General features: G+C 36.7%; 1 protein-coding gene across 1 annotated transcript; it reads right to left on the bottom strand.

Annotated features, from left to right (window-relative positions):
- Positions 1-6,693: 6,693 nt before the first annotated feature.
- MANEA (mannosidase endo-alpha) lies at positions 6,694-26,281 on the bottom strand. Its single transcript, XM_064707272.1, has 5 exons — positions 26,202-26,281; positions 19,790-20,382; positions 16,358-16,467; positions 13,997-14,073; positions 6,694-12,104 (listed from the first exon to the last, which is right to left on the bottom strand). Exons 2-5 carry the CDS (start codon positions 20,337-20,339, stop codon positions 11,468-11,470), a joined length of 1,374 nt encoding a protein of 457 aa, XP_064563342.1. The 5' UTR covers positions 20,340-20,382; positions 26,202-26,281; the 3' UTR covers positions 6,694-11,467.
- Positions 26,282-27,856: the final 1,575 nt, after the last annotated feature.

The following is a 27,856-nucleotide window of genomic DNA, read 5'->3' on the forward strand; positions in this document are numbered from 1 at the left end:
CCAGCTAACTCTGGATTCCTGAGAGTGTGCACTCCATAAGTTGCCCAAATATTGTTATTTTCATGAAGAGAAAACCTCGACAGGTAGTAGCAGTACTTCTTACTATATTTGCTGTTCTTTCACTTTTCTGACAGTTTATGTCTCAACATTATCCTGCTCTCTTTAATCTGCTTCCTTAGATCCTTGCTACCCATACTCTGACAGACTTTCTCAATTTCACTGTGCAATTTCTTGTCTGTAATATATTTATCTGATTTTCTATCTTGTGAGCAAGTCTTGCTCATGCAACAAATGCCATTTGAGGACGTGGGAAGGATTCATCCTCAGAACTTTACTCGTACTGGCAGGTTAATATCTGTTCAGAAATTTAAAACTGGCAAACAATATTTTGGTTTTAAGATACTCACAGTTTAAGGTCATTTTTTAATCTTGCACTTGAAACTGGATTTGTCAGTCAGCAAAGTGTTAAGAGTAAACCTCATTCTTTACATATTGGACACACAGGATTTAGTTTTGTGGATAAACACCTGGATGCCATGTTAGAGTCCAGTACTGAGGTTACACTCCATGCCAGTCCATTGCTGAATGCCCTATTCCACCCAAGAAAATGAAAGATATTATTTTGAGTTATTCTCAAAAATCTTCTCTTTCACTCCACCAGTCCCTCCCTTTTGCTTCTCACTGAATCAATCTTAGCTATTACAAAAATTAGAAAATCTTAAGTGAGGGGTAACTGTGAAGTAAGCAGGAGGCAGCAAGAGTGGGAGCTGGCACAGGGCAGTGAGGTAGGAATGCCGACTGCAGGAAGAATAGATGTCATAAACCCTGCGAATTATAGGAGAAGGGCATGAACAAGAAAAGTAAGAAAAAGCCAAATTCTTCAGTCACCTCAAAAAGTTGCTGCAGTTCTAGAGGAAGAGATTCTGGGAACCTTTTCCTCACATAATCCACATGCAATTTTCAGCATTCCCTGGAGACCTCAGGGTCCCTCATTTCTTTCTTGTCTAAGGGAACTGCAATATTTACATCTCATCCTCTCAACAGCCCAGATGGCATAATTATAGTATCTGATGATAAAAAACTCTTCTGGTAATATATTTTTTCTCCTGCTTTAGAGAAAAAATGGTATTGGTTAAACACCAATTCTTGTGCAGCTGAATCTAAAGCTAAGCTTTAACTGCTCTACTTAGAAAACAGAAACCTCCAGGAGAAAGCTCTGTGAGATTTTAGCTTCTGAAGATAGCTTGTTTTAGCAGCATCTAGATAAGCATGTGACAGTGACAGGATACCCTCTGTGCTTTGCACACAAATTGTCGTAAGCAACTGTCTTTGCCTGAAAAACCTACTTTTGACAACTGAATAAATCAGACAGCCAGATCATAATAGATATGGAATATTATTTCTGTTTTACACACTGGGGACTAAAGCAATTGCCTGAGGCCAGCAAGTTACTGTAACACAGCTGGGAACTGAATCTTACATCTTGAGTTTCGTGCAAATAATAAAAAAAATAAAATTACCCTTCTTCTAAGAATCTTACCCAAAGATATTACATAGATATTTTTCTGCATCTGTGGTGCAATAAAATATGTGCCTGTGAAGACAGAGAGAGAGGGAGAAGGGCTTATGGGAAACATTTATGAATAGCATAACATTTCTACAATGTCATGATTTGGGGTTAATAATAAAAAACCCCAGCATTTCAGAACTACACCCAAAATTTTCTACACATCTTACACTGATATGTCTCTGGTAGAATTGGATTCACATTACATATTAACATTATTGACACTGTATGTTCAATTTATGTTTGTTCTCATTTAAAAAGCCTTTTAGCTGTTGCTGTCATGTTTTATGTACACAACATGTTAAGTATTCTTATCACCCATATTCTGGTTTGTCTTTTATTTTAATAGATTTTGGTCAATCTTTTTAGGGCTTAAGCCAAGGTTCAAAAAATCAAAAATAAGCCCTAATATTCTAATATTCTGTACATACTACAGGTTAAAATTTTATGAAATCCAAACTAAATAAAATACTGAGTGTGTAGGATTGAGTACATGAATCCTGTATCATATGACATTCGTACCTTGTAGGTTTCAAGCACTGACAGGAAAAAAAGGAACAATACCCCCATATTTTGCAATCTCTGCTTGTTCACTTTCTTGTCGCAAGTTTCCATTGAAGGCTGAATACTGACAAAGGAAAAAACTTATAACCATGGTAAGTATTAAAAATTTGCAAGCTAGGTCCAAGAGGTTTTTTCTATATTTCAAATAATCTTAGAATTTTAAAGTTTTATGCACTTTTTCATCAGTATATACTTGGCACAGAAATATACTTGAAATTCCAAATTACAGAAAGAGATCTAAGTACCTGTGAACATAGAATCATATCATTTGAAAAAAATGTAGAGGACAACATGAATATAATTGAAAAGAACAAATTTTTTCAGTATCATGGATTGTTTATATATTTACTGAACAGATTTGGTTGTACAATATTTAGTAGTATATAACTGTGGAGAAAATTTGTTTAAGCATTCCATTTTCAGAGAGATAAAAGTATGAGTGGATCTACATAAAATTATCAACAAGCCCTTTGTATCTCCTCTACACTCCTACATATTACACATATCCAAGATGCATCTATGGGATATGCAATCCCTCTTTCCTTCCTGATACAAATAAAAGAATCAATACAGATCCCCTTAATGAACAAAGTATTTTAACTCAGGAGAACACACTTGCTAAATAATAAGTTGCTAAAATTGATAGCCTAATCGTTAGGTTTTGTAGATTAATTCAAAAAGCTTTTGGATGAATAAGAAATACAGTTGAAAACATTCCACTTTAAGAATTAACCACTTCACAACACATGAATAGTCTCACATTGCTGGTGTAATGTTGTGTTCCAGTGAAGACCTAATATATTTTACTGCCACTGAACTAATTAAATCCAGTTTCTCACCTCAGATGTAGCTGAAGATTGTTTAAGCTGTGTTTTATTTCACACTAAAATCTTCTGGAATTCATTCCACAGTCCCTTACCTAGCTTTAGCATAAGTGGTAACTAGCAGTGAGCAGTCAAAAAAGTTTTGACGTAATGATTAAAGAATTTATTTACTCTTTTCATGAATTAGGGTTAATCACAGGCCAATTTGCAGAATTGTGGAAATTCTGGAAAAAAGAATGAAACTTAATTTTATCACGAAATAAAGTTGCAGGTGAAATTCAATATATAAAAATTAATAGGTATATAGCAAAAAGGAGTCATTAACTTGTACAAAGCTCCCCATTGCTAGATTGAAACTTGTGGGGTTATAAACAAATTATATATTTATCTAATTACAGTCTTCTGTGCTGGATCCTGTGGAAGCCCTATCATTATCATTCTGGTTCTCTCCTTCTTTACATTGATAATCTATATTCAAAGGCCTCTGATGCCACTGAGTCTCTCTGCTAAACTCCAAATCTTGCTGCAATCAAACTGATTATCTGTAGCACCAGGCTGAAGAAGCTACACAGAGGTAGCCTAGACTTTTCTGCCATATGTGGGGTCTACCTCCAGACCCTCTGGGGTTTGGTTTTCATGACACATAAGCAGCAACACCACAATCTTTTAATATCTTCAAGAATAAATGGCATTAGTTCAGCATAGCTTGAGTGGTTACTCCTATGGTGGTCCAGAGTTTAAAGCCAGCAATGTTCAACCCTACACAAAGAAGAAAACTAAATTATAATTAGTTGCCACTAAGCCAATTTCTTGCTTTCCAATATGAATATCCCTCTTTAATTTCAGAAACAGATGAAGACATTTTTGATTTTCATACATAAGTGAAAATGCCTCACAAAATACCGAAAGCATTACATGAAATAAAGCTCCTTTACTTCCAAAATCACTTTCTCTTGCTTTCTGATATCAGTTGTTAGGAGATTTTTTGAGGAAAAAGTTGCACCTGGACCACCCTGCTTATGAAGTCTGATCAATGCTATTGTGACTTTGTACCTATTATACTTTCAATTTCTACAATATCGTGTAGCAGTACATTTGATAATTTTACTATATTGAGTGAATAAACCCCAACGTCTTATTCTAATACATTAGCTGAAAATTTAATTAGATGACCTTTCTTTGGCATAAAGAACAGAAAATGTTACTGTTCTCTATTAATTTTCTTTATGCCCTTCAATGATCCACCGGCACATTCTGAGGAACAATTTTTCTTGAAGCTGAGTATTTTTAATGTACATTTTCCTTGGTTCAAATCTCCCTTACTCTGATTTCTGCAATCTTTCCATGTATCTTTTCAGTTCTTTTTTAAAAAAAGGAGATAGATAACCAGTATTCCAGATAAAAGCGTGACACAATAGTATAGTGATATTTTTAATTGTCCTTCCTAATAATATATTTGTTGTTTACTATATTTTGAGCTTAATTTTTTTATACTACTAACCAAATGGACAGCTAAATCAATTTTAAGCAGTAGACCACTATAACATAGTATAGCTTTGTGCAGGTATAGTATGTCCTGACAACATATACACATATAATATTATGTTTCTCCAGCTCTTGTATCACCCAATTTATTACTATTACACAATTAGGTTTTAAAATTTGATTATCTTTAGAAATAATTTAGCACTAGTGCATATATTTTTAAATTACTTTCTGAACAGCACAACAGATGTCTTTGGGACCTAACAAGTACCTGCCTGCTGCTATGAAAATTTAATATTTCTATTATCGGTTTCTTAACTTTTAATGGCAAGTAATGTATTGAAAGCTTCTTCCCTCTACTTACATAAAAATATAGTATTTTTGAAGGCCAAGTGTTTTGCTGGAAGCTTTATTGTCTTTGGCCACATTTCTAATTGCAATTTCAAAAATGTAATGGAGTTTTGGTGCATGACTGCTTTGGAAAACTACATTGATATTGCCCAATACACATCTCTTATATGTGTATTTTTACTATTTTTTTAAAATCAAGAATGGATTTCAGACTTGTTTAAAGTTCCAAGCATCCCTCCTAGAAGTGTTTTTAAAACTGGTACCAGCTTTGTCCCCTTTCCTTCATGTGCCTACCATTAACTTAAACAACATTTTTAAGAATTTCATACTTGAGTTCCTAGAAAACCCCTGAATGAGTACTATTGAGACAGGGTGATTTATTGCTGTTTGTTTTATTGATCCAGTAACAAGGCTACTTGTATGACATTTCAATGTAGGATATTCCTGGATTAATTACCAACAGATACTGGATCCAGCATGAAAATCTCCAACCTCTCCCGTAATAAACATAGACATAAAACACTTTTAACTTCTCTATCACAGCATTATCAAAGATCCAAAGGATCTTTGAAAGATGCTTTTGCTGCTCAGCTATCTACCAGCATTACTAGCACACCACCAGCTTCCTACCTGCTTGTGACATATTTTAGAAACCTGCATTAAAGAAGAGTCTGGTATGTAGCTCTTAGAAATTATTGCTTGGGTATTTTTCCCTTAATATTGTGGAAAACCATGGTCTTGTGTATCATGGTTTTCTGTATTTACTTCTGGTGGATGGATAGGGGAAGCTTAATTATTGTTTGTTTTTTTTTTTTTTTTTTTTTGCTTGTTGCTGTTTGTTTTTTGGGTTTTTTTTTTTAGGTCTAGGAAGTTGCCCTCAAGTTTGATAGAGGATTTTTTTTTTAGCTTTAGAATGAATGCCAGAACTTACTTCTTTTCTGGTTTGATCCTTTGGCCAGAATCTTTATTTTAAAGTATCTTTTATTTCTAACACCTTTTTTATTCTGTTGTTTAGCTGCATGAACTTCTTCCAGGCCTCTTAAAAATCTTTTGACTGATATAGTTATCTGAATATGGTTATACTTTCTGCATAAAGCCTCCTGACATTTTATAATTTTGACATCTCTAAACTACATTCCTCCCTTCTATACAGCTTATGTTTTTCAATGTCATGTTATTGCGATGGAGTTTTAAAATTTTGATTTGTACCTCGTACAAATATATGCAAAAAATTCCAAGTGAATTAGTAGATCAGGAAGTTGGTCAGCCAAAGACTGGACCTAAATAGCAAAGCATATGTACAACTAATACAATTTACCATTTATGTTTTCAGAAGGTATTTTATTTTTTGAAAGTAGGTTCTTCACTGACCTGGAATAAAACTTGAGTACTCACTAAGAATCATATATATGAGACAAAATAAGGACTGCAGAGCTTTTCATAAAGCCAATGGCTGGCTACTTCTGTTTCCCTTGAAAAATCTTAGTATTGATAAACATTGTTTCCTGAGGCTAATGCCTTCTTTAGAAGCTCCCTTTAGTTCTTCTTTAGAACTAAAGGAGAACTAAACTTCTTCTTCTAGAACCAAAGAATACCCTTTAAAAAGAAGTATTCACTGTTATTAAAGTATTTTGAATAGTGGCAATGGTATTATGAAATACTGCATTATTGAAAAACAGATACTGTATTTAAAATCATACTTCTCAAACTTTAACTGGCTAGCTGATCTTAATAAACAAGCAATCTCAGCTATATGATAAAAGTAATTTCTACCATAGTATATTAGAATTTTCCAAGAAACTTCCATTAAAATCACAACAAACCAACATTCTAATTTTCACCAGTATTCTAAAAATCAACTGAAATTATGGCTGGTTCGTTTGTTGAATCACATTGCAATTTGAGAAATTAGTCTTGAGAGATCCTGCTGTGTTTCTATAGCAATGACTTCAAGTTACAAAAGCAACTCTGAAGACAGGATCCAGTTGTCAGACACACAGTGCTCACTGAAACCACCTACCACTATCTTGGTTCTTTGGAGAGCTAGCACACGCACATAGCAATAGAAAAATAAAAATTAACTTTCAAAACGCACACTATGAAAAAACCCCACTATCACACATTCCTTTAAAAATCACAACTTTGGGCATATATTTATTTTTCATGAAAACATTCATAAGCAAAAAGGTCTTCTGTAAATATCACTGGGAATTAAAACCATTGCTTACTTAGAAGTAGCAGAATCCAGTCTGTAATTTTATTACAGTGACATTATATTTTAAAAATCATGACTTCAGGTATATGCACATATTGAAACAGACACATAAACCTTTTTTATTTTTATGTAAGCAAATTCATATCTTTCACAGCCATGTAGGGTATTAAAAGAAAGGTATTTTTTATTTGTGTTCAATTCATATAAAGACACACTATCCATTCACAACAAATTCACCTATACAATATGAAATTCTTATCAGGCTTTTCTGCCATGCTACTAATCTTGTAGATTCTCTTTATGGAATATTCTAACTATGAAATCTTAGAAATACAGTCACTTTAGAAATTTATAGAACATTTAGCATGCTGGTCAAAAGTAAAAGATAAAAAGAAACAAAATATTGACACAATCTTAATGACACAGAAAGATGAAGACAAGTACTTGAAGGACTGGGAGGGAGATTTTCATCTTATATTCAGTGGCAAATAATTTGTTTATAAATTCTTTATTTCTTTTTATGTTCATGAGATTCAGAAAAAAAAGAGCCCTAAATCAGAGTAAGTCCTCATCCATGTGCCCAGAGAGCTGAAAACACTCCTGAGAGATATTTTCAACTGAATCTAAGAACCATGTGTGAAATGTCTTAATTCAAACTATGCAGAGAATATACATATCAAATTTCATAACAAAAATGTTTTCACTGAAGAACCTTCTGCTTCAACAACTTCTTAAGAGATAAATCATTGGCACCTCAAAAGAAATGCACTAGACAAATATGATGAACATCAGTGCAAAACTATATTCACAATAATCTACAGCTTGCCACTAAAACCATAACAGCATCAGCACATGTTTGCCCACAAAGTTCAGTACAAGATTATAGATCTGACAGACATGCACTACTATACAAGATTTAATACACATTCTTATTTCAGAGTTGATGCACTAAGCTTCAGTTCTGAGACAGCTCACAGAACTACAACAATTTACTTGATCATAATTCACAGAAGCAGAAATGAACCTAGAGATTTTCTTTTAAAAATATGTTCTCTTTTTACCACAAGGACTTGCTCCTTGACTAGAAACCATTTACCCCCTGGTGATACTCAGTCAGTAGTACGTGATTGATTACTTCAGGTATTTCTGCATTTGCAGAGGCATAACATGGCACAATCTCCTTTAAAACTTCCCATATCACTTCAAGTACTATGAAATAATGAATCAAATGCATTTAACCAGTGTAAAAATATTAAAACAATCATTACAAGATTTTTTTCCAGCTGGCCAAGATGTAAAACTAGTGGGACACCAGAGTTAAATGGGATCTAGATATTCCTTAAATCTATTTCAAATCTCCAAATCATTACAAATGTTCATCCCTGCCTTTCAATTTTGGTTGCACACTGGATTCCCTTTTTTCCCTACTGTAATCTTAAAGCTTGGAGTAACCACCTTCTTAAATACATTCATTTTTCTGCTCCTGTGCCCCTTTTAACTGTGCCCTTGTAACCATCTTGTTCCTTTGCATTTGTACAAATCCTTTCCCCACACATCTATTTTTACTTAAATTTCAAGTATCGTGACTGCAGCAACAGTCCATGAGCAAAACTCTCCGCTCCCTATGACAAGAAGCAGCACACAGATTTGCTTTAAGTACAGAGGGAGTATTTGTCAGGCAGGTGGGGTAGCTCTAGTAGCTGCAATTCCATCAGCTTTTCTTAGGACCATCAAATTAAATTCTCAACTCTGAAATATTATGTGAGGTTGCATATTTATGTTTTAAATCACATCAAGCACATAAAAATACAGTAAGTGTTCAGGGGTGATGAATTTCTAGGCACTTAATTTTCATTCTTTACTAGAGAAATTCTGTAAATTCTTCTGAAGGTCCCATTACACATCAGTGTGCCATGGCCCAAACCACTTCATGGCAATGGTTAAATGATACCTTTACAACAATCCCAGAAGTCTTTCAGAGTAATGGAGATCCATTACACTGTTACCATAAACTGCATTTTAAACAAGATAGATCACCTCAGTGGTACAATACCATACAACAGATTTCAAATATTTCTATACACAGCAACAAAGGAGTGACTTTCACAGTCACAGAGAAAATAAACTGCCACTAGGAAAAAGTAAGGGCTGAAAGGTGAGTGCAAAGTTGTCAAGACCAGTAAAGTGCTCAGAAAACTACAGTGAGAAAAGACCAGTGGATGACAAAAGCTTAAGCTAAGGGAAAACAAAGATACTTGCCCTTTCAAAAGGTTTGATTTCAGAAGATTTTTTAATAACATATGCAAACATTTTATTGTTCCCTCACATTCAAAATAAATATAAGGACAATGGGCTGCAAAAGCATAAACATACCACAAATTATAAAAATGAGCTATGTATAGCTATTTAAGGGGTTTATAGTAAAATAAGTAATATCAAAAATAAGTAAAATAAAAAAGGAAGTAGTTACCTTGGAAGTGGTAAAAGTCTAACAAGTGCTTTTTACGTCTCAGACACTATTTTTTGACTGTGGTCATACCTATGTCCATTTACCCACCTGAGTATAGCAAAACAAGATAAGCATTAGTAAACACTTCTTTCAGAGGCATTTCAGACTGTGCAGAAATGCAATAGGAAATTGCAAAAGAAAATATGAAGACAGGTTAATAAGACTCCAGTAACTCTAGAGGCACATTTCAACATGCCAGGTTATATATCTGCCATCCAATTTCTATATTTTTTCAAGCAACTGAGGGCATTAGATGACACCTCATCACTTGAACAAGCACAAAGAAATGACACAAAAAAAAATAAATAAACAAACCTTTTTCATACCAGAAGACTCTAGAAATTTATAATGGTAACAGGCTTACATTTATTTGGAATGAAAAAGTTTTCTGGAAAAAAAAATACTAGTTTGGTTTCTGTTTTAACAGAAGTCCTCACATTCACCTTACCACTTAACTTAACAGACAGATTACAGTGAGGTCTGAGTAAAGAGTGTAATTTTCATGAGTTCTGCTGACATCAATGGAATTCTAGCTGTTATAGTGGTCACAACAGTCTGAGCACATGAACTAAAACACAGGATCAGAACCTCACACGCCGATTAAAAAAATTAAAATAACTAAGAAAGAATTCACTTGGCTAGGATTAAACATTTGCTGCAAATGAACAAAACACTGCAATTTCTACTATTCAGAAGTTTACAGCTTTGTTATGAAATTCTATGAAAATCCCAAAAAATGTATTGCTGAGGAGGTATGTCTGTGTGATTGAACCTTTCAAACCTCATAAAAAATGCCAATTAATAATCACAACATTTAAAGATGAGATTCCCAGGAATGGAAATACTCATTTCCAGCCACACCACAGTCTTACAGGTAGCATTGGTAGAGTGCTTATGTGAATAACAGCAAGATTTTAGTATTTACAATTTTGAATCCTGGAACAACTAAATTGACTAGATGAAAAAGAGAAATCTCGGATTTCAAATAAATTAAACGAATAGGTAGTTGCTCTCATTGCTACCAAACTGGGTTGCTCCTAAATCAGCAACAAAAAAAGTATTTCCAAAAATTAAGTTATTGTAGGAGTAAGATACTGGGTTTAGAAATTAGACATTTAAAAAAGCATATTGGGTCTGTGTATGCAGTCAATACGCAGAAAATAAGCAACAATGGAAATTTTAATGTTTTTGTACCTTTAGGGTTTTTTCTCCCCTCAAAAATATTTCAAAAATATTTTACACTCGAATTGAAGCTTTTTTTTTTTAATTCAAAGTAAGAGAAAAAAAAAATGTTCCCCATCAGTATCCATTAATCTGCAAAAGTCTACACCACGTACCAAACAGAAAAAATGTAAGTAAACTAGAAATCTTTCACAGTTCTTTGGAACTTTCTTTCAAATACTTTTTTTTTCCAAACAAAACCCAGTAGTGTTGCATCACACATAACTCTTCAGCGTTTTTACCACAAGCTAGTCATATGTCAAGAACTCCATATGCAAAGCATCAAAAAGTGTAAATGTAGATTATTCCACACACTACAGACATGCATCCTGCAAGAAGCTATAAGGATTTAGATTACAGCATCAGTTTGATTAGAAACACAACTACAGGAATAAAGGAAGGAAGAAACTGTGCCAGTTTTCTGTTATACTTTGGTCATGTAGCGTTATCCCATGCAGATGTTCTGAAAACTCAGCATGCAAGTTACTAAGTTAAAAAAAACCCACAAATGAACAACAAACAGCTTTCCCTGAATATTTCTGAACTAAAATATCCAGTAAGACAGAACTGCCAATATTCTCATAATCTTTTAACTTTTCAAAATTAAAATTCAGTAGTAGTGCATATACATTCAAAAAATACAATAAAGACATTTAATAACAGATTCTTCAGCTCTCAATTTGTTTCTCAATTCAGCCAATGCATCAGGAAACAACCGCAGCTGGGACAACTCACATAAGCCACTGTTCTTGTTCTTTTCTGTACTTCTCAGACCACTTCTGAGTAAGCTCAAGGTAAACATTTGGTTTATGGGGTTTATAATCAAGGTAAACCACCTGTCCAGTCCGCTTAGGGATGGCTTTTTCAATCTGAGTTCCCTCGTGCCATTCATTAAAAGATGTAATGGAAATGATTTCGGGCCGCACCAGAAGGGCGGCGCTGAAGGCAGTCTCGTAGTACTTCCCATTGACGCGGTTCCGCGTGTTGTGGTTGTTCCAGGGCCGGATGCTGGTATCAATATAGCCTGGCCCCACACTTGGAATAAACATTAAGTTGTTACTATCACAAAAGGCTTTTAAACTTGCCCAGTTATGATGAGATGAACCGTAGGAGAAGCCATTGGTGGCAAAGTACGTGTACATTCCATCAAAACCACTTCTGTGGATGTCATGCTTATGTCTTTCTTCTACAAGAAGTGCAATGAATAATGCATCATAGGGAGTATTTCGAATACTCTGGGATCCAGACACAGTTAAGAGATTTGCCCATATTTCAGGAATTGTTACATAAGAGTCATAAACATAAAACATAGGAAGAAGTCTGCCTGTGCTGGTTTTATGTCTGTAAAAGGCTGGATGGCTTCCGTATCTATAAAGCAAACAAGTATCGTTAAGACAAGACTTGCCATTTGGAAAATACTGTTGCACAATCTGAACTGAAGACTTTTCCAAAAAATTAATTTAAAAAGACAGGACACGGACTTTGAAACACAGCACATCATATCCACCTTCAGTCCTGTGTTTGCTGAAGTATCAAACAATGACTCTTCAAAAAACCTTTTAACTACTACAAATTAGTAAATGTAGATTATTAGTATTAAATTAGTAACTGTCCTGGGTTTGGCAGGGACAGTTAATCTTCTTAGCAGCTGGTCTAGCGCTGTGTGGTTTTTTTTTTTATTTAGCATGAGAATGAAATTGATAACACACAGATGTTCTCTCTCCTGCTAAACAGTGCTTACCCTAAGTCAAAGGCTTCTCAGCGTCTCCTGCTCTGCCAGTGAGGAGCTGCACAAAAAGCTGGGAGGAAGGAAGGCCAGGACAGCTGACCTGAGCAGGCCACACTTCAGAATGTTGTGCCCATATATAAACTGAGGGAGCTACCTGGAAGGGGACTGAACATTGCCCAGGGCAAGGCTGAGTACTGCTCTGAAGGTGGTGAGCAATTTGACTTGGGTTCTGTTACTTCTCTCCTTCTTCTTTCCATTATCATTCTTAATAATACTATTGGCATACTAGTTTGTTTCAATCATAAAATTGCTCTTATCTCAACTCACAAAGTTTTCTCTTTTCTTGTGATTCACTTCCCCACTGCTGTGGGATGAGAGAGAAAGTTAAGGAGCAGCTGGTGGTACCTAGATGCTGGCTGGGGTTAAACTGTGACAGTAACCTAGTGTCAAACTGTGCTACAGTTACCAGTTTCCTCTGAAGGACAATTCTTTAATTCCCTATGAAATAAAGACAGTCTAAGCAGCACTGATAAGCAAAACAAGTAGCTGTACAGAATTTGTCAAGATGAATTAAAATCATTAGAGGTCAACACAAAGTTCTATCTGCTAGTTTGTCATTATCAAAATGTGCATTTTATTTAATTTAAAGGTCATGTTGCTAATCTGAAGTGTGGGATCTCAGGATCTGAGTCCTGAGGTGCCGAGTCACCGAGACCACCCTTGGGGGGCTCGGGAGTCCTGGAATGTTGCCAGAAGTGTCTGGTGGCTGGACTTTGATCCTACACAGGAGACGACACCTGTATGAGGATAGGAGGATTTCACCGGGGTGAATGGTGAAGGGATTGGTTAATTAGAGGGTGAGACACAGGGTTTAGGATTTCTGTACAGGGGGGTTTAGAGAAGTAAGATGGAGGAATTGGGGCGTGTCCTGTCCTTCTTCTTCTTCTCCTCCATCTTCTGTGGTGATGGTGGCACTTTTAGATTGGCCATTACTAAAAGTGCACCCAGCAATAAGAATAAATGGTATTGGGGAAAAATGATAAATATTGTACACGTAACTTTGGGTATAAAGATAGGTGGCTTTACAGAGAGCAGCACAGTGTGCTCATGGCTGACTGCTGAGCAGAGCTCTGTCGGGCTGAAAGAAAATCTTTTAGATAAACAATTAATAAACATAAAAACCGAAAGAAGAACTGAAGCCTCTTCTCGTCCTTCGATACGCGGGCTGCCCCAAGGCCACCTCGGGCCTTTCCAGGCCCTTCAAACAGCTGAAAACCGGACACTGAAGTATCTAAAGTAAGACTTATGATATTAAAGAATGTTGAAAGCAATTTAAATTTGAGAATCTATGTAAAATTCACACTTCAGTATTTAGAAAAACCTCTGATTTTTGCAGCACTGAAATATAAACAAAGTTCTTTTCAGTCTCAGCAGACATTCTTATATATTTTTACAAGCTTTAGTTCATATACCTAAGTCCCCTAAGGTAGCAGGTAAGAAACCCCAAGGACACCATTCTGAAAAAACTCACTTGTCAATGATGTACTTGACATTGTGGTACATGCTGCGGTCATCTCTGTCTTTGTAAGGTTCGATATGAAAAGTGACCTGGAAGATGAAAATGTAACAGCAACATAAACATAAAGCACTACTGAATATGTGGGCACTGGGTATTAGATGAAGCAAGTACCAGTCAAAAATATAATTCCTTACACACCAAACACTTCATCAGTCTATACTGGGAATAATCCAAGCCTAGTGCAACTCCTGCACTACTGACATTAGAAGCTTCCGATTCCAGGAAGTTTGGTATGAAGTACTTAGGTTTTTTCCATTAAAACAGAACACTGCTTTTGTTTACCCTAGGTAATCATGCTTCAGAAAAATTTAAAAGCTACAAAACCTAAAACTTAAAATAAAATATTATCTATTTGAATGTCAAAGAACTGATAAACTAATGAAACATTTTAATATTTAATTTCTAACAAATGTATCAAAAATCTGCTAAAGATAATGCTCCAAGGATAGTTTTCAGTCAAAATACATTTTAAGAGATGCAAAATGAAAACTTTAATTTAAAATTTTATAGATTTATCAACAGCAACAAGCTCTTGGAACTAAATCTAATATAATGTACTGCTATTTCTCTGAATTTCAGCCGTGGAGCTTATGGAATTCATTAAGCAGTATGTGTGAATTCCAACATAAAAATGAATTTGTTTTCAAATAGACAATCATGGAAGAATACATTACATTAATCAAAGCAACAACTTTTTCAGAAGCAATTTTACAGCAGAATGTATTTAATAAAGTCTTTGACAACTCTGCAACAGTAAAAAATTTCCATTGCAGAGCCAATCTCCCTCTCTATTAAGTAGAAACTATAGAAAAATAGCGTCAGACTAAATCACTGAGTGACAGTAGAGGCTGAAAAGCACTTTCATTTCATCTTTCATTCCCAACTATGAAAACCAGGCAAATCAAAAGGGCATATCTTGTCCCAGACTTCTATTTAGCAGACATAACAGAGACGTATTTTGTATATTGGCTTTGGTCTACTGAGACTCCCAACACTTATTGTAATAACTTGCTTGTGCAAGAATGCTTAAAAACATTACAGTGAAGGTAGCACTTCCTGCAATGTCTATACTGAATATACCTATTTCAGTAATTCTTCCAAGTGCTAACAGCAGCTTCATTCACACTGCAATCATTATCACACTATTACACACTACTGGACTTTCCTTGGTAGCTTGTTTCATTTGGCCTTGACTCCTTTGAGACTTGAATGCAAACAAGTTTTTTAGGTGAGAGCAAACTCTATTAGATGGTCAGAAGATTTTGGGAAAGGATAATACCTTTTTCTGTCTTTTAAAACATTTATTATTAGATAGAGTGTAACCTATACCATATAATGCAAATCACACAGTATTTTTAACAGTTTTAAAATTACTTCTGTATGTGTTTTAATCATCCTATTTTCCTCCTGCTTGCTAAGGAATCTACAGTTACCCCCAGTGACAGGAAATTTCACTGAGAATCCGCAATTCGTGTTACCGACTAAAACCAGAGCAGATGAACAGGCTGTGTGTTCAATACACAGTACAGACAGCACACTCCAGAGATCCAACATATGCAGCTACTTAAAAACTCAAATTTATTACTTGGGAGAGATTCAAATGAAATGCATATTTTCATTATCACAAAAGGGAAACACAGGTTTTATTTTAAAAGTAAACAAAACCAAACCACAATTTAAGATTCTACTGATCAATTCATTAATCTTTAACTAACTTGATATTTCACCTATTTTAAGAAGAAGTCAGTAATTTAGCCCTTCTATCCTGTAATGCCCTGAAGTAACCCTTAAGTCTGATCAGCATCTCTCTGACCTTACAGTTCAAGGCAAGTGTTTGTGGTATAAAGACATTTATTCAAACTAGATATTCCAAGTCTGTCTTTATTCCTCATAGATACCCACTCCTGACCTCTATGATCAGATGCTAGAAAGTTATGAAATAATGTAAAATGGAGATAAGTCTTTCTCCTTTCTCAAAGGTTCTTAGTTTACAGCTCACTGTATTTCACAGTATTTTGGAATATGTAATACCTCCCTCAACTCCCAAGACTAACTGGAAAACAACATAATGTCTTATTTTAAAAACTGTTTTCTGAAAAGAAATTAGCAAAGAATAAAAATCCACATCACTATGCCTTAGATTCTGCAAGCTAAAGCAGATTACAATATTTATTCTGCTTATAAGGGAATATTACTCAGGTCCTACCAAAGTTCACTGCAATTCAAAGGCTTCCATAACCAAAAAGAAGCACATTATAACAGCCAAGTTTACCTTCTCAATTGTCCTATTGTGTGGATCTAGAAATACTTTACCTTTAGGTTATATTTGTGTGCATAGTCCAAAACAACTGGCACCAAATCATCAGTTGGCTCTCCATTTTCATCAGCCATACCTGGTGGGTACCATGAAAGCACTATTACACCTGAAAATACAAAACTTGAGTTTTAAATCATGTTGTTTAACATATTACAGGTATACTGTAACATTGTCACGAGCTACAATTTTTGATGTGAAATCTACAAAAAAAAAATCAGAATCTCAAATTACTTTTTACTCAGTAACAAAATCTCAGTATTCTCAGAGTGGATTTTAACTCCTCTCTTTACAGGACTGCAACACAAGCAGTGGTTAGATCACTTGTCAAGGGAACAAATCTGTACTCAGTGTGCTAAGCCTAACACTTGAGAGCTGTTCCCTCCCACTTTTCAGCACAGCATTCCAACCTTCAGGTTGGAAAACAGGAAAAAAGTGCTCCCATCTAAAGCATAACAGCTCCACCATGATACAGGCAGAGAATACCAGGACACATGGGTTACAGAACTGTCAGGAGATGAGAGCTGTGCATGTGATGAAGGAGATTCTTATCTTATGGAACTTTATTTCCCATCTTATTTCTTCATTGTACCTCTGGCTCAAATACAGAACAACCATTTATTACTAGAAGCAGTGACTTCAATCCCATAACCTTCTTTCTTGCTGGTATAGTTACTATGGTGTAATCCATCCTTCCAAGCTTGTGAAATTAGTTTTTAAATTTATTATCTTCAAAAATGCTTGAGTAACTCTCAATAATTTAAGGATGTTACCAGTGCTGTGGAGAAAAAAGACAACAAATACCATGTCTTCATACTGTAAATTCTTCTGATGCTCTCCAAGAAAGCAAAAGAATGCACTCTTCAAAAAGCAAAATCCTTTCCTTCTGAAATAAAATGCTGTCAAATAAACAGATTGGATCTTTTAGATGCACAGCTGGAAACTATATCAAAAAGAAGCAAAGTCTGAAAGAAATACATGAAATACTGATTTTCTTAGCAATACTATTTAGAACATACAGAAGAATATGTCAATGTGGTTCTTTTTAATGATTTAAGGAAATGAATAAATCCACTGAGCTAGGGAAGTATATATTCTAAATTCCACCTATTTTACTAACATGGTAACATTTCTGACCATCAATTTCCAACAAACAATTTCAAAATTATGAAAAAGGAACCATAAATTACAGTGAATACATAATCACACAATATCCAAACCAGAAATTTGCGCTTACCACACACAGAAGGGAGCAGGGAGTTTAACCACCCTTAGGCACATTATCTCTGCATTTCATCAAAAAGAAAATCACAAATAACAGGTAATCACAAGAGACAATCTGCTCAAGGAAAGCAAAATGCAATATTTTATTGCATTTTATCATATTATCTTTTATTTCACACCAAAGGATTAAATGCAAATGAGTAAGGTGTAAAGGACAAGCAGAACAGCAACAAATCTGGATAAGACCCTCTTTCACACCTTTGGGAAATATGTAAAAGTTCAGGAGACAGAACTGTTAATCAAGGAACCAAAATTCACATTTGCATTGCCTTTTTCTGAGAAAGACTACTACACATTTTCTTTCCTGTGCTTAAAGGATATAGTTATGTATCACTTAAAGAGTCAAAAAAAGAAAAGTATGGACTTGACACTAAAAACAATGTCATAAATGCTTAAAACCAGAATAGTCACTAAAAACAAAAGTGGATTATCACAAAAAAAAGGCTGCTGCAAAAAAATAAATTTCCCTAAGCAATCTCATTAATAAAATTTACTGAAATTATCTGTAAATATTAGGAAATTATTACATAAGAATTGTAAAATATAAGAAGAATACAGGGAAGCAATTCATGAGACGTCTGTAGCCCCAGTCTGTTATATGCCTTCATTAGAAAATATATGCTGAAAGAAGCTCTTACATTTCTCTTTTTTAACAAGATCGTTGATAAAGCCTCAATGGTTAGAAAAAAAAGATTATGTGACCATAAAATACAGTCATGGATGAGACACTGGGTAACAGAGAAAAAGGAGAAACTGTAAACAGTCAGCCTGACAGCACACAAAAAATGAACAAAGTATAATTCCTAAAAAAAGAAGTTGATGATTTATGTTAGTCAAATCTAGATGGAAGAAGCCAAATTGTACTTAAATACTTAAAATTAAATGTACTTAAATTCTGACTTAAGTCAGAATAACAGCAGGAAAAAAGTGACTCTTTATAAATATCAGTTATGTTACAAAGAGTGCCACAGGAAGTCTGAACTACTCATTCACATTGCTGAGTTTTAAACTGAAAACTAACTGAAGATACTAACAAAACTGATTATGCAAAGCATTTTTCCTAGTAATTGGCACCTATTTCACCAGCAGTTCAACTTTTTTAGACATCTGTATTAAGAGGATGAGAAACATCACATATTCTTCTAAAGGGCAAGTGCCTCCCCTTGCCTTCATCACACTATCATAAATTATTTTGTTCTAGATAAGACTAAAACAGTGCTTGTATCTGAGAGTCTTGTTACTCCTGTTGATAGAGCTATATTACTGAAGAGGGTGAAAAATTTCCTGTGTTTGTATTAACCCTTGGATAAAATAAAGGTTAGGTTAAAACCCACAAGATGACAAGAACCAAGAAGTAAACACTACAGAAGTAAACATCACTAATCAAAATACAGAAATTACATTAAACCTTAATGATTAGGTGAATGAAGGAGATTCAATACAAAGTCATTAGCAGTATCAATAATGCTGGGAGCTTTGGTCATGTTGTCCCAATTACAATTCCAGAAGCTGCTCAGAGTTTAGTATTAGCCTATATGACTGCTTATTTTAAAGAAGATTAACATAAAAATGATCATAAAGCCCAACAACGAGGAATAACATAAAAAAAAATTGAATATTCTTATGTATACCATTCACCTTATTTAGAAAAAGAGAACATCAATTTGTATTGAAATAAGATACTTTTGGACAGTAATGAATTAATACATAATTGTTATTGCACACACACAGCATTCAGAGAAAAAAAACCCCACTCATATTTGAACAATCCGCCCCTTAACCATATTCATGTGATTTACTGAAACCTGTTCTTTAAACTGAAGAAGAAATACACCAAAAAGAAAATACACCAAAAATATATTCCAGTCAAGGTTTGTTTTTTCATTTATGCTATCAGTGTTTAGCAGTAAGTCATGAAAAACCAAAGTATTACAAACACCATTATTTCTGTGCTGTTACACACCCATCATACATAGCCCTGAAGACATAGGTTTCAGCTGGGGGCTAAAGCTCAGAGATATAAAGGCATTTACTAGTTTCAGACATTTCCTGAATTACAGAAACACAGAAGGATAGCTCAGTTGCCCTCATGCACAGATGTAAGGCTGGATAAATGAACAACATGCTGAAATGTGAACATTCATTACCAGTTGAAGCTGCACGCATTTGCTTCATGTGGGCTTCTATGACAGTAGGGTCTTTGGAACTGTAAGATCCAAGTTCTGGATAAAAGTTGGCCCCAATGTCCTCAGGAGGATTATGCCTTCCCTTTGGATAATTGTTTGCAATTTTGGGATCCCAATGTGGCAATAACGGATGATTCCAGTGAATGTATTTACCATCAAACTGTGGATTCCCATACCAAGTATAGTAGAATATGTGAAAGTTGTAATTAGGAGGAGAAAGCTCCTCTTCCAGCTTTTTTACTGAAGACATGGATGCTTTCATAGTATTGACAGCAATACCATGCAAATTACTGACACGTGTTACAGTATCTCCTTGAGCCCTATTCAGCAAGTTCTGTTTACTGTCCAAGAGCACTGTCCGTTGTTGAAGCTCTGGCAACAAACCAAGTCCAAATGGATCCCCAAAGCCAGCTCTGTCAGGTCTCAGAGTCTTCAAAGCCATCATTATGGAGCAAATAAACAAAATAAAAAGCAACAAAATGATGCATGTTCTTCTGCGAAATCTTGCCATGATGTCATAGTTCAGACTCCCAACAGAGGGATTGTGGCTGGAACTGATCAAAAGACAAATATTTTCAAGTCAGATTTCTTATTACCTAATATTCAGCAGTATGAAATGCTTCATAAAATCTCTAAAAAATAAAAATAACAAGAGACAAATGTGATGCATACACTGACCGCAGAACTAACAGACTTTGTGGAGAGTGGGGTACACAAACAAAATCCCATTTCTTTCTTTGAGAACATGTGTCACATTCTGAGGTTCTAACAACAAGGACTCATGTATTCTATAAAGCATTTTACTTTTGAACTTATGTTTTATTCTAACCCAGATAAATCCCATGAACTGGAAGTTTTGAGTAAATTATTATGTTTTGCAAGTGCTATCTAGGTAGAATAAATAAAGAAAATAGAAGAAAAAAGCAGAACCCGTGAAAGGAGAATAACATAGCAGAACAAGAGTAAAAAACAAAATGGGGTATGACAGAACTACAGCTTGTATTCAGAATGCAGGTTTAATTTACTACTCTATTTACTGGCATGAAATCAAGCACTTTGTGTTCTGCTAATATATTAACAAAATACTTAAAACTAAATAACCAAAAACTCCCTAAAAACACTAAATAACAAAAACTAAATTTGAAGCCATGATGCTTTACAACTTTACAGATGTAAACTTTTAATTTTTTTTCTGAATCCCGTAAGCAGAAATCAGCATAGCATTAAGGATGTAGCAGTTCAATGTCACAGCTGCCTGACACCTCATGCAGTGTTGCAGGGCTAAATTCAAAACAAGACCAATGGTACACAGCAAGATTTGAACCATGAAACTAGGGGGAAGAAAATCAGTATAATGGAAGGCCTGATTATTTTATTTATAACTTAAATTCCTGCACAATGTTCTCACAAGAGAACCAGAGAAAAGGATTAACGAAATTTAGGTTACCACAGAATTATAGGGAAAAAGATTATGCATAAAACTGGCAACACTAAACTGGAAAATCTACAAATAAATTTCTGATCCAAGGGTCATTATACATAGTATAGTTGTGATATGTATTTCTGTCACTGACCTCCAAATTTTAAAATCTTATTTTAATTTACTGAGATCCATGCAGGTAGTTTTAAAATACTTGTAAATTATTTGACCTTAGTTTCCTGCCAATGTTATAGTGCATTAACATAGAGCTCAGTTGTCACAATACGCTGCCTACTACTGCTATGATAATTTTAGATAAGCAATTTTAGAATATGTTTTTTAACAATACAGCCTGAATTGGATTAGAACTATAACACTTCCATTTCCAATATTAATCCATTCATCCTACTGTCTGTTATAACTTCTGGGATTCATTCGGTTTTCACAGAAAGGTCACTCATTTACTTTAAGAGCAAAACCCAGTTAACATTTAAAAAACAAACAACAAAATCCCAATGCACTTTCACCTTGTTAGAATGTGAACTCAGTTGAATCAGTTGAATGAGAATCTCAGCACTAAAGCCAACAAAGAACAGATGGAACAAGGCAAGACTATGAAAATGATGTTGTTCATTTTGCCCAATTGGATTCTGAAACCATACGTTTGGCTACTGTCAGGGAAAATGATTTTCCAGCATAAACACTTCCAGGATTTCACATCGCTTTACGTCAAATTACAGGGTTCATGGCTAACAATCCATCCCCATGATTTAAGAATTGTGTCAGAGATTGTTTGGAGTACAGAATATCTTACTTTAATAAGAAATTAATTTTAAATACACTCAAACAGCTCCTGCTATTTTTCATTACCTTTTCAGTCTTTTTTCCTAGTTTATTATGTTACCTCTACCTGGTAATTTAACTCAATTTTCAGATTAGATAAACTGAAGTTTTCTGAAGGGTTAGGATTTTTTTTAAGGGAAACAATATTATTCATCTGACTAATGTATTAATATATGCCATTTAATTTAAATTAAATGCCACTGATCTTCATTAAACAACATACAAGACTGACAGAGACAAACCACACCTGCAATTATTATTTTATCTCTTCTGTGAAAAAGAATGCATGATTGCAATGTCACAAGGTTTTGCAATGTTCACAAGGTTTGTCATTTGGGTTTTCCTATTCCATATCAAAGAAGCTGTTCCTTTTTATTCTTGGCTGACGTATCAGTTACCCCATTCCTCCTGTTTAGATCATCACTTCACTACCACTAAGTCATTCATCTGAAGCATCAGGAACTGATCTTGGTGCTCCACATTACTATTTCAACAAGCATTTTTTTATATGGAATATTCACCATTGAGGTATTCTAAAGTATGAGCAGCATGGCCACTAGCATTTGACTAGCATTGAGACAGACCTTGGTCTACCATACCATATTGTGAACTTCTGCTGTGCCTATGCAGAGGCTCAGCACCAAAGTGCAACATTTCTAGAACAAGTAAGTAATATCTATGGTAAAGGGACACATCAGCTGTGGTAGTGTGTTGTTAAGTTTCTTGTGTTATTCCCCCAATTTATGTATTGTTCTCCCCTATTATGTGTAAAATGGGTTTCGTTCCCCCAGTTTTTCCCGCCACCGTTAGCCTGTCAGCTAAGTTGCCATAGTAACCGCTATTCATAGTTGCCGATGTGTAATTGCTCCTCCCCTGGTTTCCCTTATAAGTGAAAGTTGTTTCCGCCCTGGGTCCAGTCAATCACTCCCTTCCTCCTCCCAGGTTTCGAGAACCTTCTCCTCTCTGGAGATGGTGGTTGGCTGGGGTCCCAGGACACCTCCTTTACCTTTTGATTATTGGCTTTCATGGGGTGTCAGTTCTGTGAAGTTCATCCCCTCACCTTTCCCCATTGGTTCCGCCTGTACCCACCCCCCTCCTTTATAATCCTGTTTTCACCCCCTATGAAAAAACTTTTTCCCGGTTGGTTTCCCCGCGTTTGGATCCCGCAACACCTTCAATAAACCGATGTTTAACCCCCGGGAAATGGTCAGCTCCGTTCCTCCAAAATACCAGCGGGGTAAGCCAGTCCGCAGCCAGCACAGCCCGAGGCCCTCAGACGCCGAAGGGCGCTGGCCAGGAATTGCAGAGGGGCGTCGGCCTTTCGCCCTCAGCTAGTCGGACTCTAAACTTCGGGCCACATATGCCCACCTCTGCAATCAGCCTCAATGATGACAACATAATTCAGACCTGGCACAGACACTTGTACTGTACAAGCTGCATCGAAGAGCTACAGGTTGGCAGCGCTTCTTGTGTCATTTAATCTTGTTCAGATCTACTTTTCAGAGACAGTGACGGATAAACAACCCTCAACAGTGCTACTGCCACAGCAGAATGGCACTACTGGGGAAACAGACTGAGCAAACATGCCTGTGAAACAGCCACATGAAGTTATGTCTACCCTTGGAAGTGGAAAAACCTTAAAAATGCATTTCTGATTCAACAGTCACTAGGCAAAGCATAGCTGTGATTCTGCATTTGTCATGGACATTCAAATTTTAGTCTGACTGCAATTTACTGAGGTACACCTCAGTCCTATAGACTTAGCAAGTATCTTGCCTTGGGCTTTTGATTGCAACTGGCTCTAACAGCAATTGACTTTCCCAGTAGCAAAAAGGCCAAATAACTTCAGCTTTATGAAGGTTAAGATCCTGCATGCAGTTACCCTTACTCAGAAGCTTTTGGATTCAAACTTCATGTTTGCTCACACATATAGGTGTACCAGAAAAAAAAAGTAACCACTTTGGGCTCTTTCTCTTGCCTACTCAGTAAATTCTAAAAGAAGAAAAAAACATCTGTAACAGGTCAGAATCTCTTCTTTAATGAATACAGATAGTAATTTCCTTTATAACATGAGAAAAATATGAAGCTTTACTGGGTAAAGTTAAAACCTGTATTTCCTCAACACCTAGTTCTCTTCTGAAAAAAAATCCAAAACATCTGACACAGATGTTTTACTTTTTAGTTTGTAAGCAACTATACAGAATTAAAAGCACAAAATACCTGTAAGTTTATCCCATTATGATCATCTCTGTTCCAAATTAATTTGGGGTTTTTTGGCAATAAATAGCATGAAATTCATCACAGTAGGCAAGATTTCCAACTGTTCTTCTTAAAACAACTCCTTCATGAAGAAAGAAATAAAAGGGTCTATGAAAAAATCTGAAGTATTTTCCTAACTGTTTCATACAATCAATTGAATGTCTCAAGCTCTTATCTGATTTTTTTTTCTCCCTCACTACTGCTTTTTATACCCTTAAGTTACTGCGCAGGGAAACCTTCTGTTTGACCTCTCCACTATATGAAGAAAAAAGCATACAGATGTACAGATGATGAGCTTTTCTTCCCCTGGCATGCTTCCCCAAAAAAGAATGTTTCTTTAGTCAGAGAAGAAAAAGCAATTAAAAAAAAAAAAAAAGTGGTTGAAAGGGATGACAGTGTTTAATTACTCAAGATAATTTTGGTTAGGCAACTCAAGTTTCAGTGCCCTGCCCAGTGGGTTGCTTTTTTCTGTTTCACAAATTCCAAAAGAGAAATACACTATGCAAAGAAATTAGTTTAGGTTAAAACAGATTTATCTAGTTCAGCAAGAGTCAGCAAATACAATAATTTATTTGCTCTGATGTTCCTCAACCATAACAAATGGAAATGCAATATAGGGGGGAGCTCCAAAAATCTGATTTTACTGATCGAGGGTAAGGTCATCCAGAAGCCACTGAGTTTGGTAGCTCATGGATGGGATCAAAGCTTCTCAGCTATCTAAAGCTGAGAAAAAGCTTCTCACTTATCTAAACTTAGTTTCTACTAAGTTTTCCCAGCTCAAAGAAACTGAAAACTCTGAAGTGACAGATCAGCTCTAGATCTAGGCCTTAAAGCCCTGATTCTGGAGCTACACTGCAGATGTGCACCTAAAAACATTAATTCAGTTTCCAAGTGATTGACCAGGCGAGGACTGGTACAAGTGTTAAAAGCACCACATTTAAAGAGCACATTCTGATCTGGAGACCACTAAGAGTAAAAAGCAACAGAAGCTGACTATATGGGTGGGAACCTTGTGAGTATTTCTAGTATTAAAAAGAACCAATACTCAAATACTCTCTGTATATGAAAAGTTTTCTTCTAAAGCCTTTTTAAAAAAATAGCTTGAAAATCATTAGAGATGTAAGAAAACATGAGGTATAACATGCAAACACTTCACAGCTGTGTTACATGATAAAAGGTATCTTTTTAAACACTTCCAATAATATAAGATTTCTTTTTGGTCTACCCAATTTAAAAAAAGGTATTTTAAATCTGACAACCAGAGAACAGAAATTGTGATTTGAACTTAAGAAAGCAGTAGCAACAAAACACAATCCTTCTGGATTCTTTGCTGTAAAACTAGTAAGAGAGCCTCCAGCATTTCCAGTATTTGCCTTCAACATGCCAGCCTTCTCCTGCTTGGGAAGGCCATGGGAACGCACAGCTGACTCTGGGCGGCTGCAGGCCACGATAAGAAAGCGACCTTTGGCCGGGGCTCACCGGGAGCTCCCGGGGCACTTCAGAGCCTGCCCGCCGGACAAGAGCTGAAGGCAAAGGCTGGGAGCGGACCCAGCTCGCTGCGCAGCTCCCATCCCCTGAGCAAGGCACGGAGCTCCGAGCGCTGACACTTCTCTGCCACTCCGCGGAGCCGAGCGCCAGCCCCCGCCACCGGAGGAGCATCAGCCGCGGGCGGGGGGCGCGGCGAGCCTTCCACACGAGGGAGGAGGGCAGGGGTTGCCCGGGGGCCGCCGCGGCCCCTCTGACGGGCGGGGGCTGTGCCCTCCTGTCCCGGCCTCTCCCAGCCCGAGGAGCCCTTGCCCAGTGCCCGGGAACGGCCGGAGCTCGGGGCTCGGGGCCGGCGCCGTTACTCACCCGCGGGAGGCAGGGCCGCCGCTGCCGCCGGGCGCGCGCGCGCGGGGGGTGCCCCTGCGGGAGCCGCGCGGGCCGGGCCGGGGCGGTGGCGCGTGCGCCAGGCGGGGCGCATGCGCGGGGCGGGCGGCGGCCGCGGGGCCCCGTTATCTTGAGGGGAGAGCGTCGCTGCGCTCCCGCCTTTTCCGCTGGGAGCCGGGCACCGGCCGGTGGTGGAGGAACAGGGCCTCCGCTGGGCTTTCACATTGTGTTTGCTGCTTTTTCTTTTTCCTTGAAAGGCCTAAAAAAAAAAAAATCTTTCAGTTGTTTAAAAGTCTTTGCTGAATTGTTGATTGCTTCTCAGCTGCGAAATGGTAGTCACAGAATCAGTTTAACATGAGATCATCGACTCCAAGCTACGACCCGACGCCTCCCTGTCAACTAGACCGTGGCACTGAATGCCACATCCTGTCTCCTTAATCACGTCCAGGGATCCAACACTACCTTCTGGGCAGTCCGTTCTAATGTCTAATCACCCTTTCTGTGATGAAATTCCTCCCAATTCCTACCCTGAATCACTCTTCATCTCATCCTGTCACTGCCTGGGAGAAGAAGCTGCCCTCCCTACCTGGCTACAACCTCCTTTCACCCCTTGAGCCTTCTCCGGGCTAAACAATCCAGCTCCCTCAGCTGCTCCTCATGGAACATGTGCTCCAGGCCCTTCACCTGCTTTGGTGCCCCTCTCTAGCCTGATGCCCAAAACTGGGCAAGAAAATAAAATTCTATAATAGTCAGATGGCTACAGAGCAGCTTATTTGTTCATTCAGTGCTGGGAGTGAGGGAGATCTTTCTGCCAAAAACTCTCTCAGTCCTCTAGCTTTCAGCTACATTTTAAGTCTTTCCACACTACCTCATAATTACAACGTATCATTAGCATACCCATATTTACATAAAGCTGTGTCATGGTTTTATAAGTTTTTCACTTCTGCGCATGCATTGGTTCCTTCTGTGGTGGTCATCAGACTCCTGATGGCCTTTGATGAAGGCTTCTGTAGTCTTCCTCATGTTTGAACTTTTCACCTCTATCTTCAGCGCATGCTTGGTGCTTCTTGTTTTCCAGTCTAACTTGTTTTTAGTTAATTTTGCAGGTTGCAGGTTCCGTTAAAACTTGCTCTCTTGCTCTTGATGGCGCATGTTATTTCACTGGCTTTGTTACTGGCTTGTTTTGCTACCTTGCTTCACTTGCCCATCTTGCTGCAATGTTATGTGCGGTCAGCCTTTTGTTACCTACAACTTAGGATTCAAGACAGAGATGTGCAAATAATAGCTGGATAAAGCCTGGGGCTTGAATCTGTGTGCAGTGTTGGGTGGGGCACCTCTGCACCCTAAAAGTTGTTATTCAATTTTACATTGGAGTAGGGTGCTCAGTACAGTGATACATTGAGGAAGTCAGTGCACTTGTGGGGAATTGCCCATCCTTATACCCTGTCAGCTCTATGGGCATAAATCAGGAAAAAATATGTGGATAGAAGTTAAATAAATAATAATAATAACTAATAACTAATAATAACTAATGTTATGTAGTAATTTTGTGGTTACGTATAACTGCAGTGTTGTAAAAATAATTTTACTGATGTTTCATATGCTAACATTTCATGTGTGCTTTATTCTTTTTTCTT

The sequence above is a fragment of the Zonotrichia leucophrys genome, chromosome 3, assembly GCF_028769735.1.
Source record: "Zonotrichia leucophrys gambelii isolate GWCS_2022_RI chromosome 3, RI_Zleu_2.0, whole genome shotgun sequence".
NCBI lineage: Eukaryota > Metazoa > Chordata > Aves > Passeriformes > Passerellidae > Zonotrichia > Zonotrichia leucophrys.

Coding starts and splice junctions, on each gene's coding strand:
- MANEA (XM_064707272.1), bottom strand. CDS start 20,339: ATGGCAAGATTTCGCAGAAGAACATGCATCATTTTGTTGCTTTTTATT. Junction 16,468..19,789: donor AATGCGTGCAGCTTCAACTG/GTAATGAATGTT, acceptor TTGTATTTTCAG/GTGTAATAGTGCTTTCATGG. Junction 14,074..16,357: donor CACACAAATATAACCTAAAG/GTAAAGTATTTC, acceptor TTCATCTTCCAG/GTCACTTTTCATATCGAACC.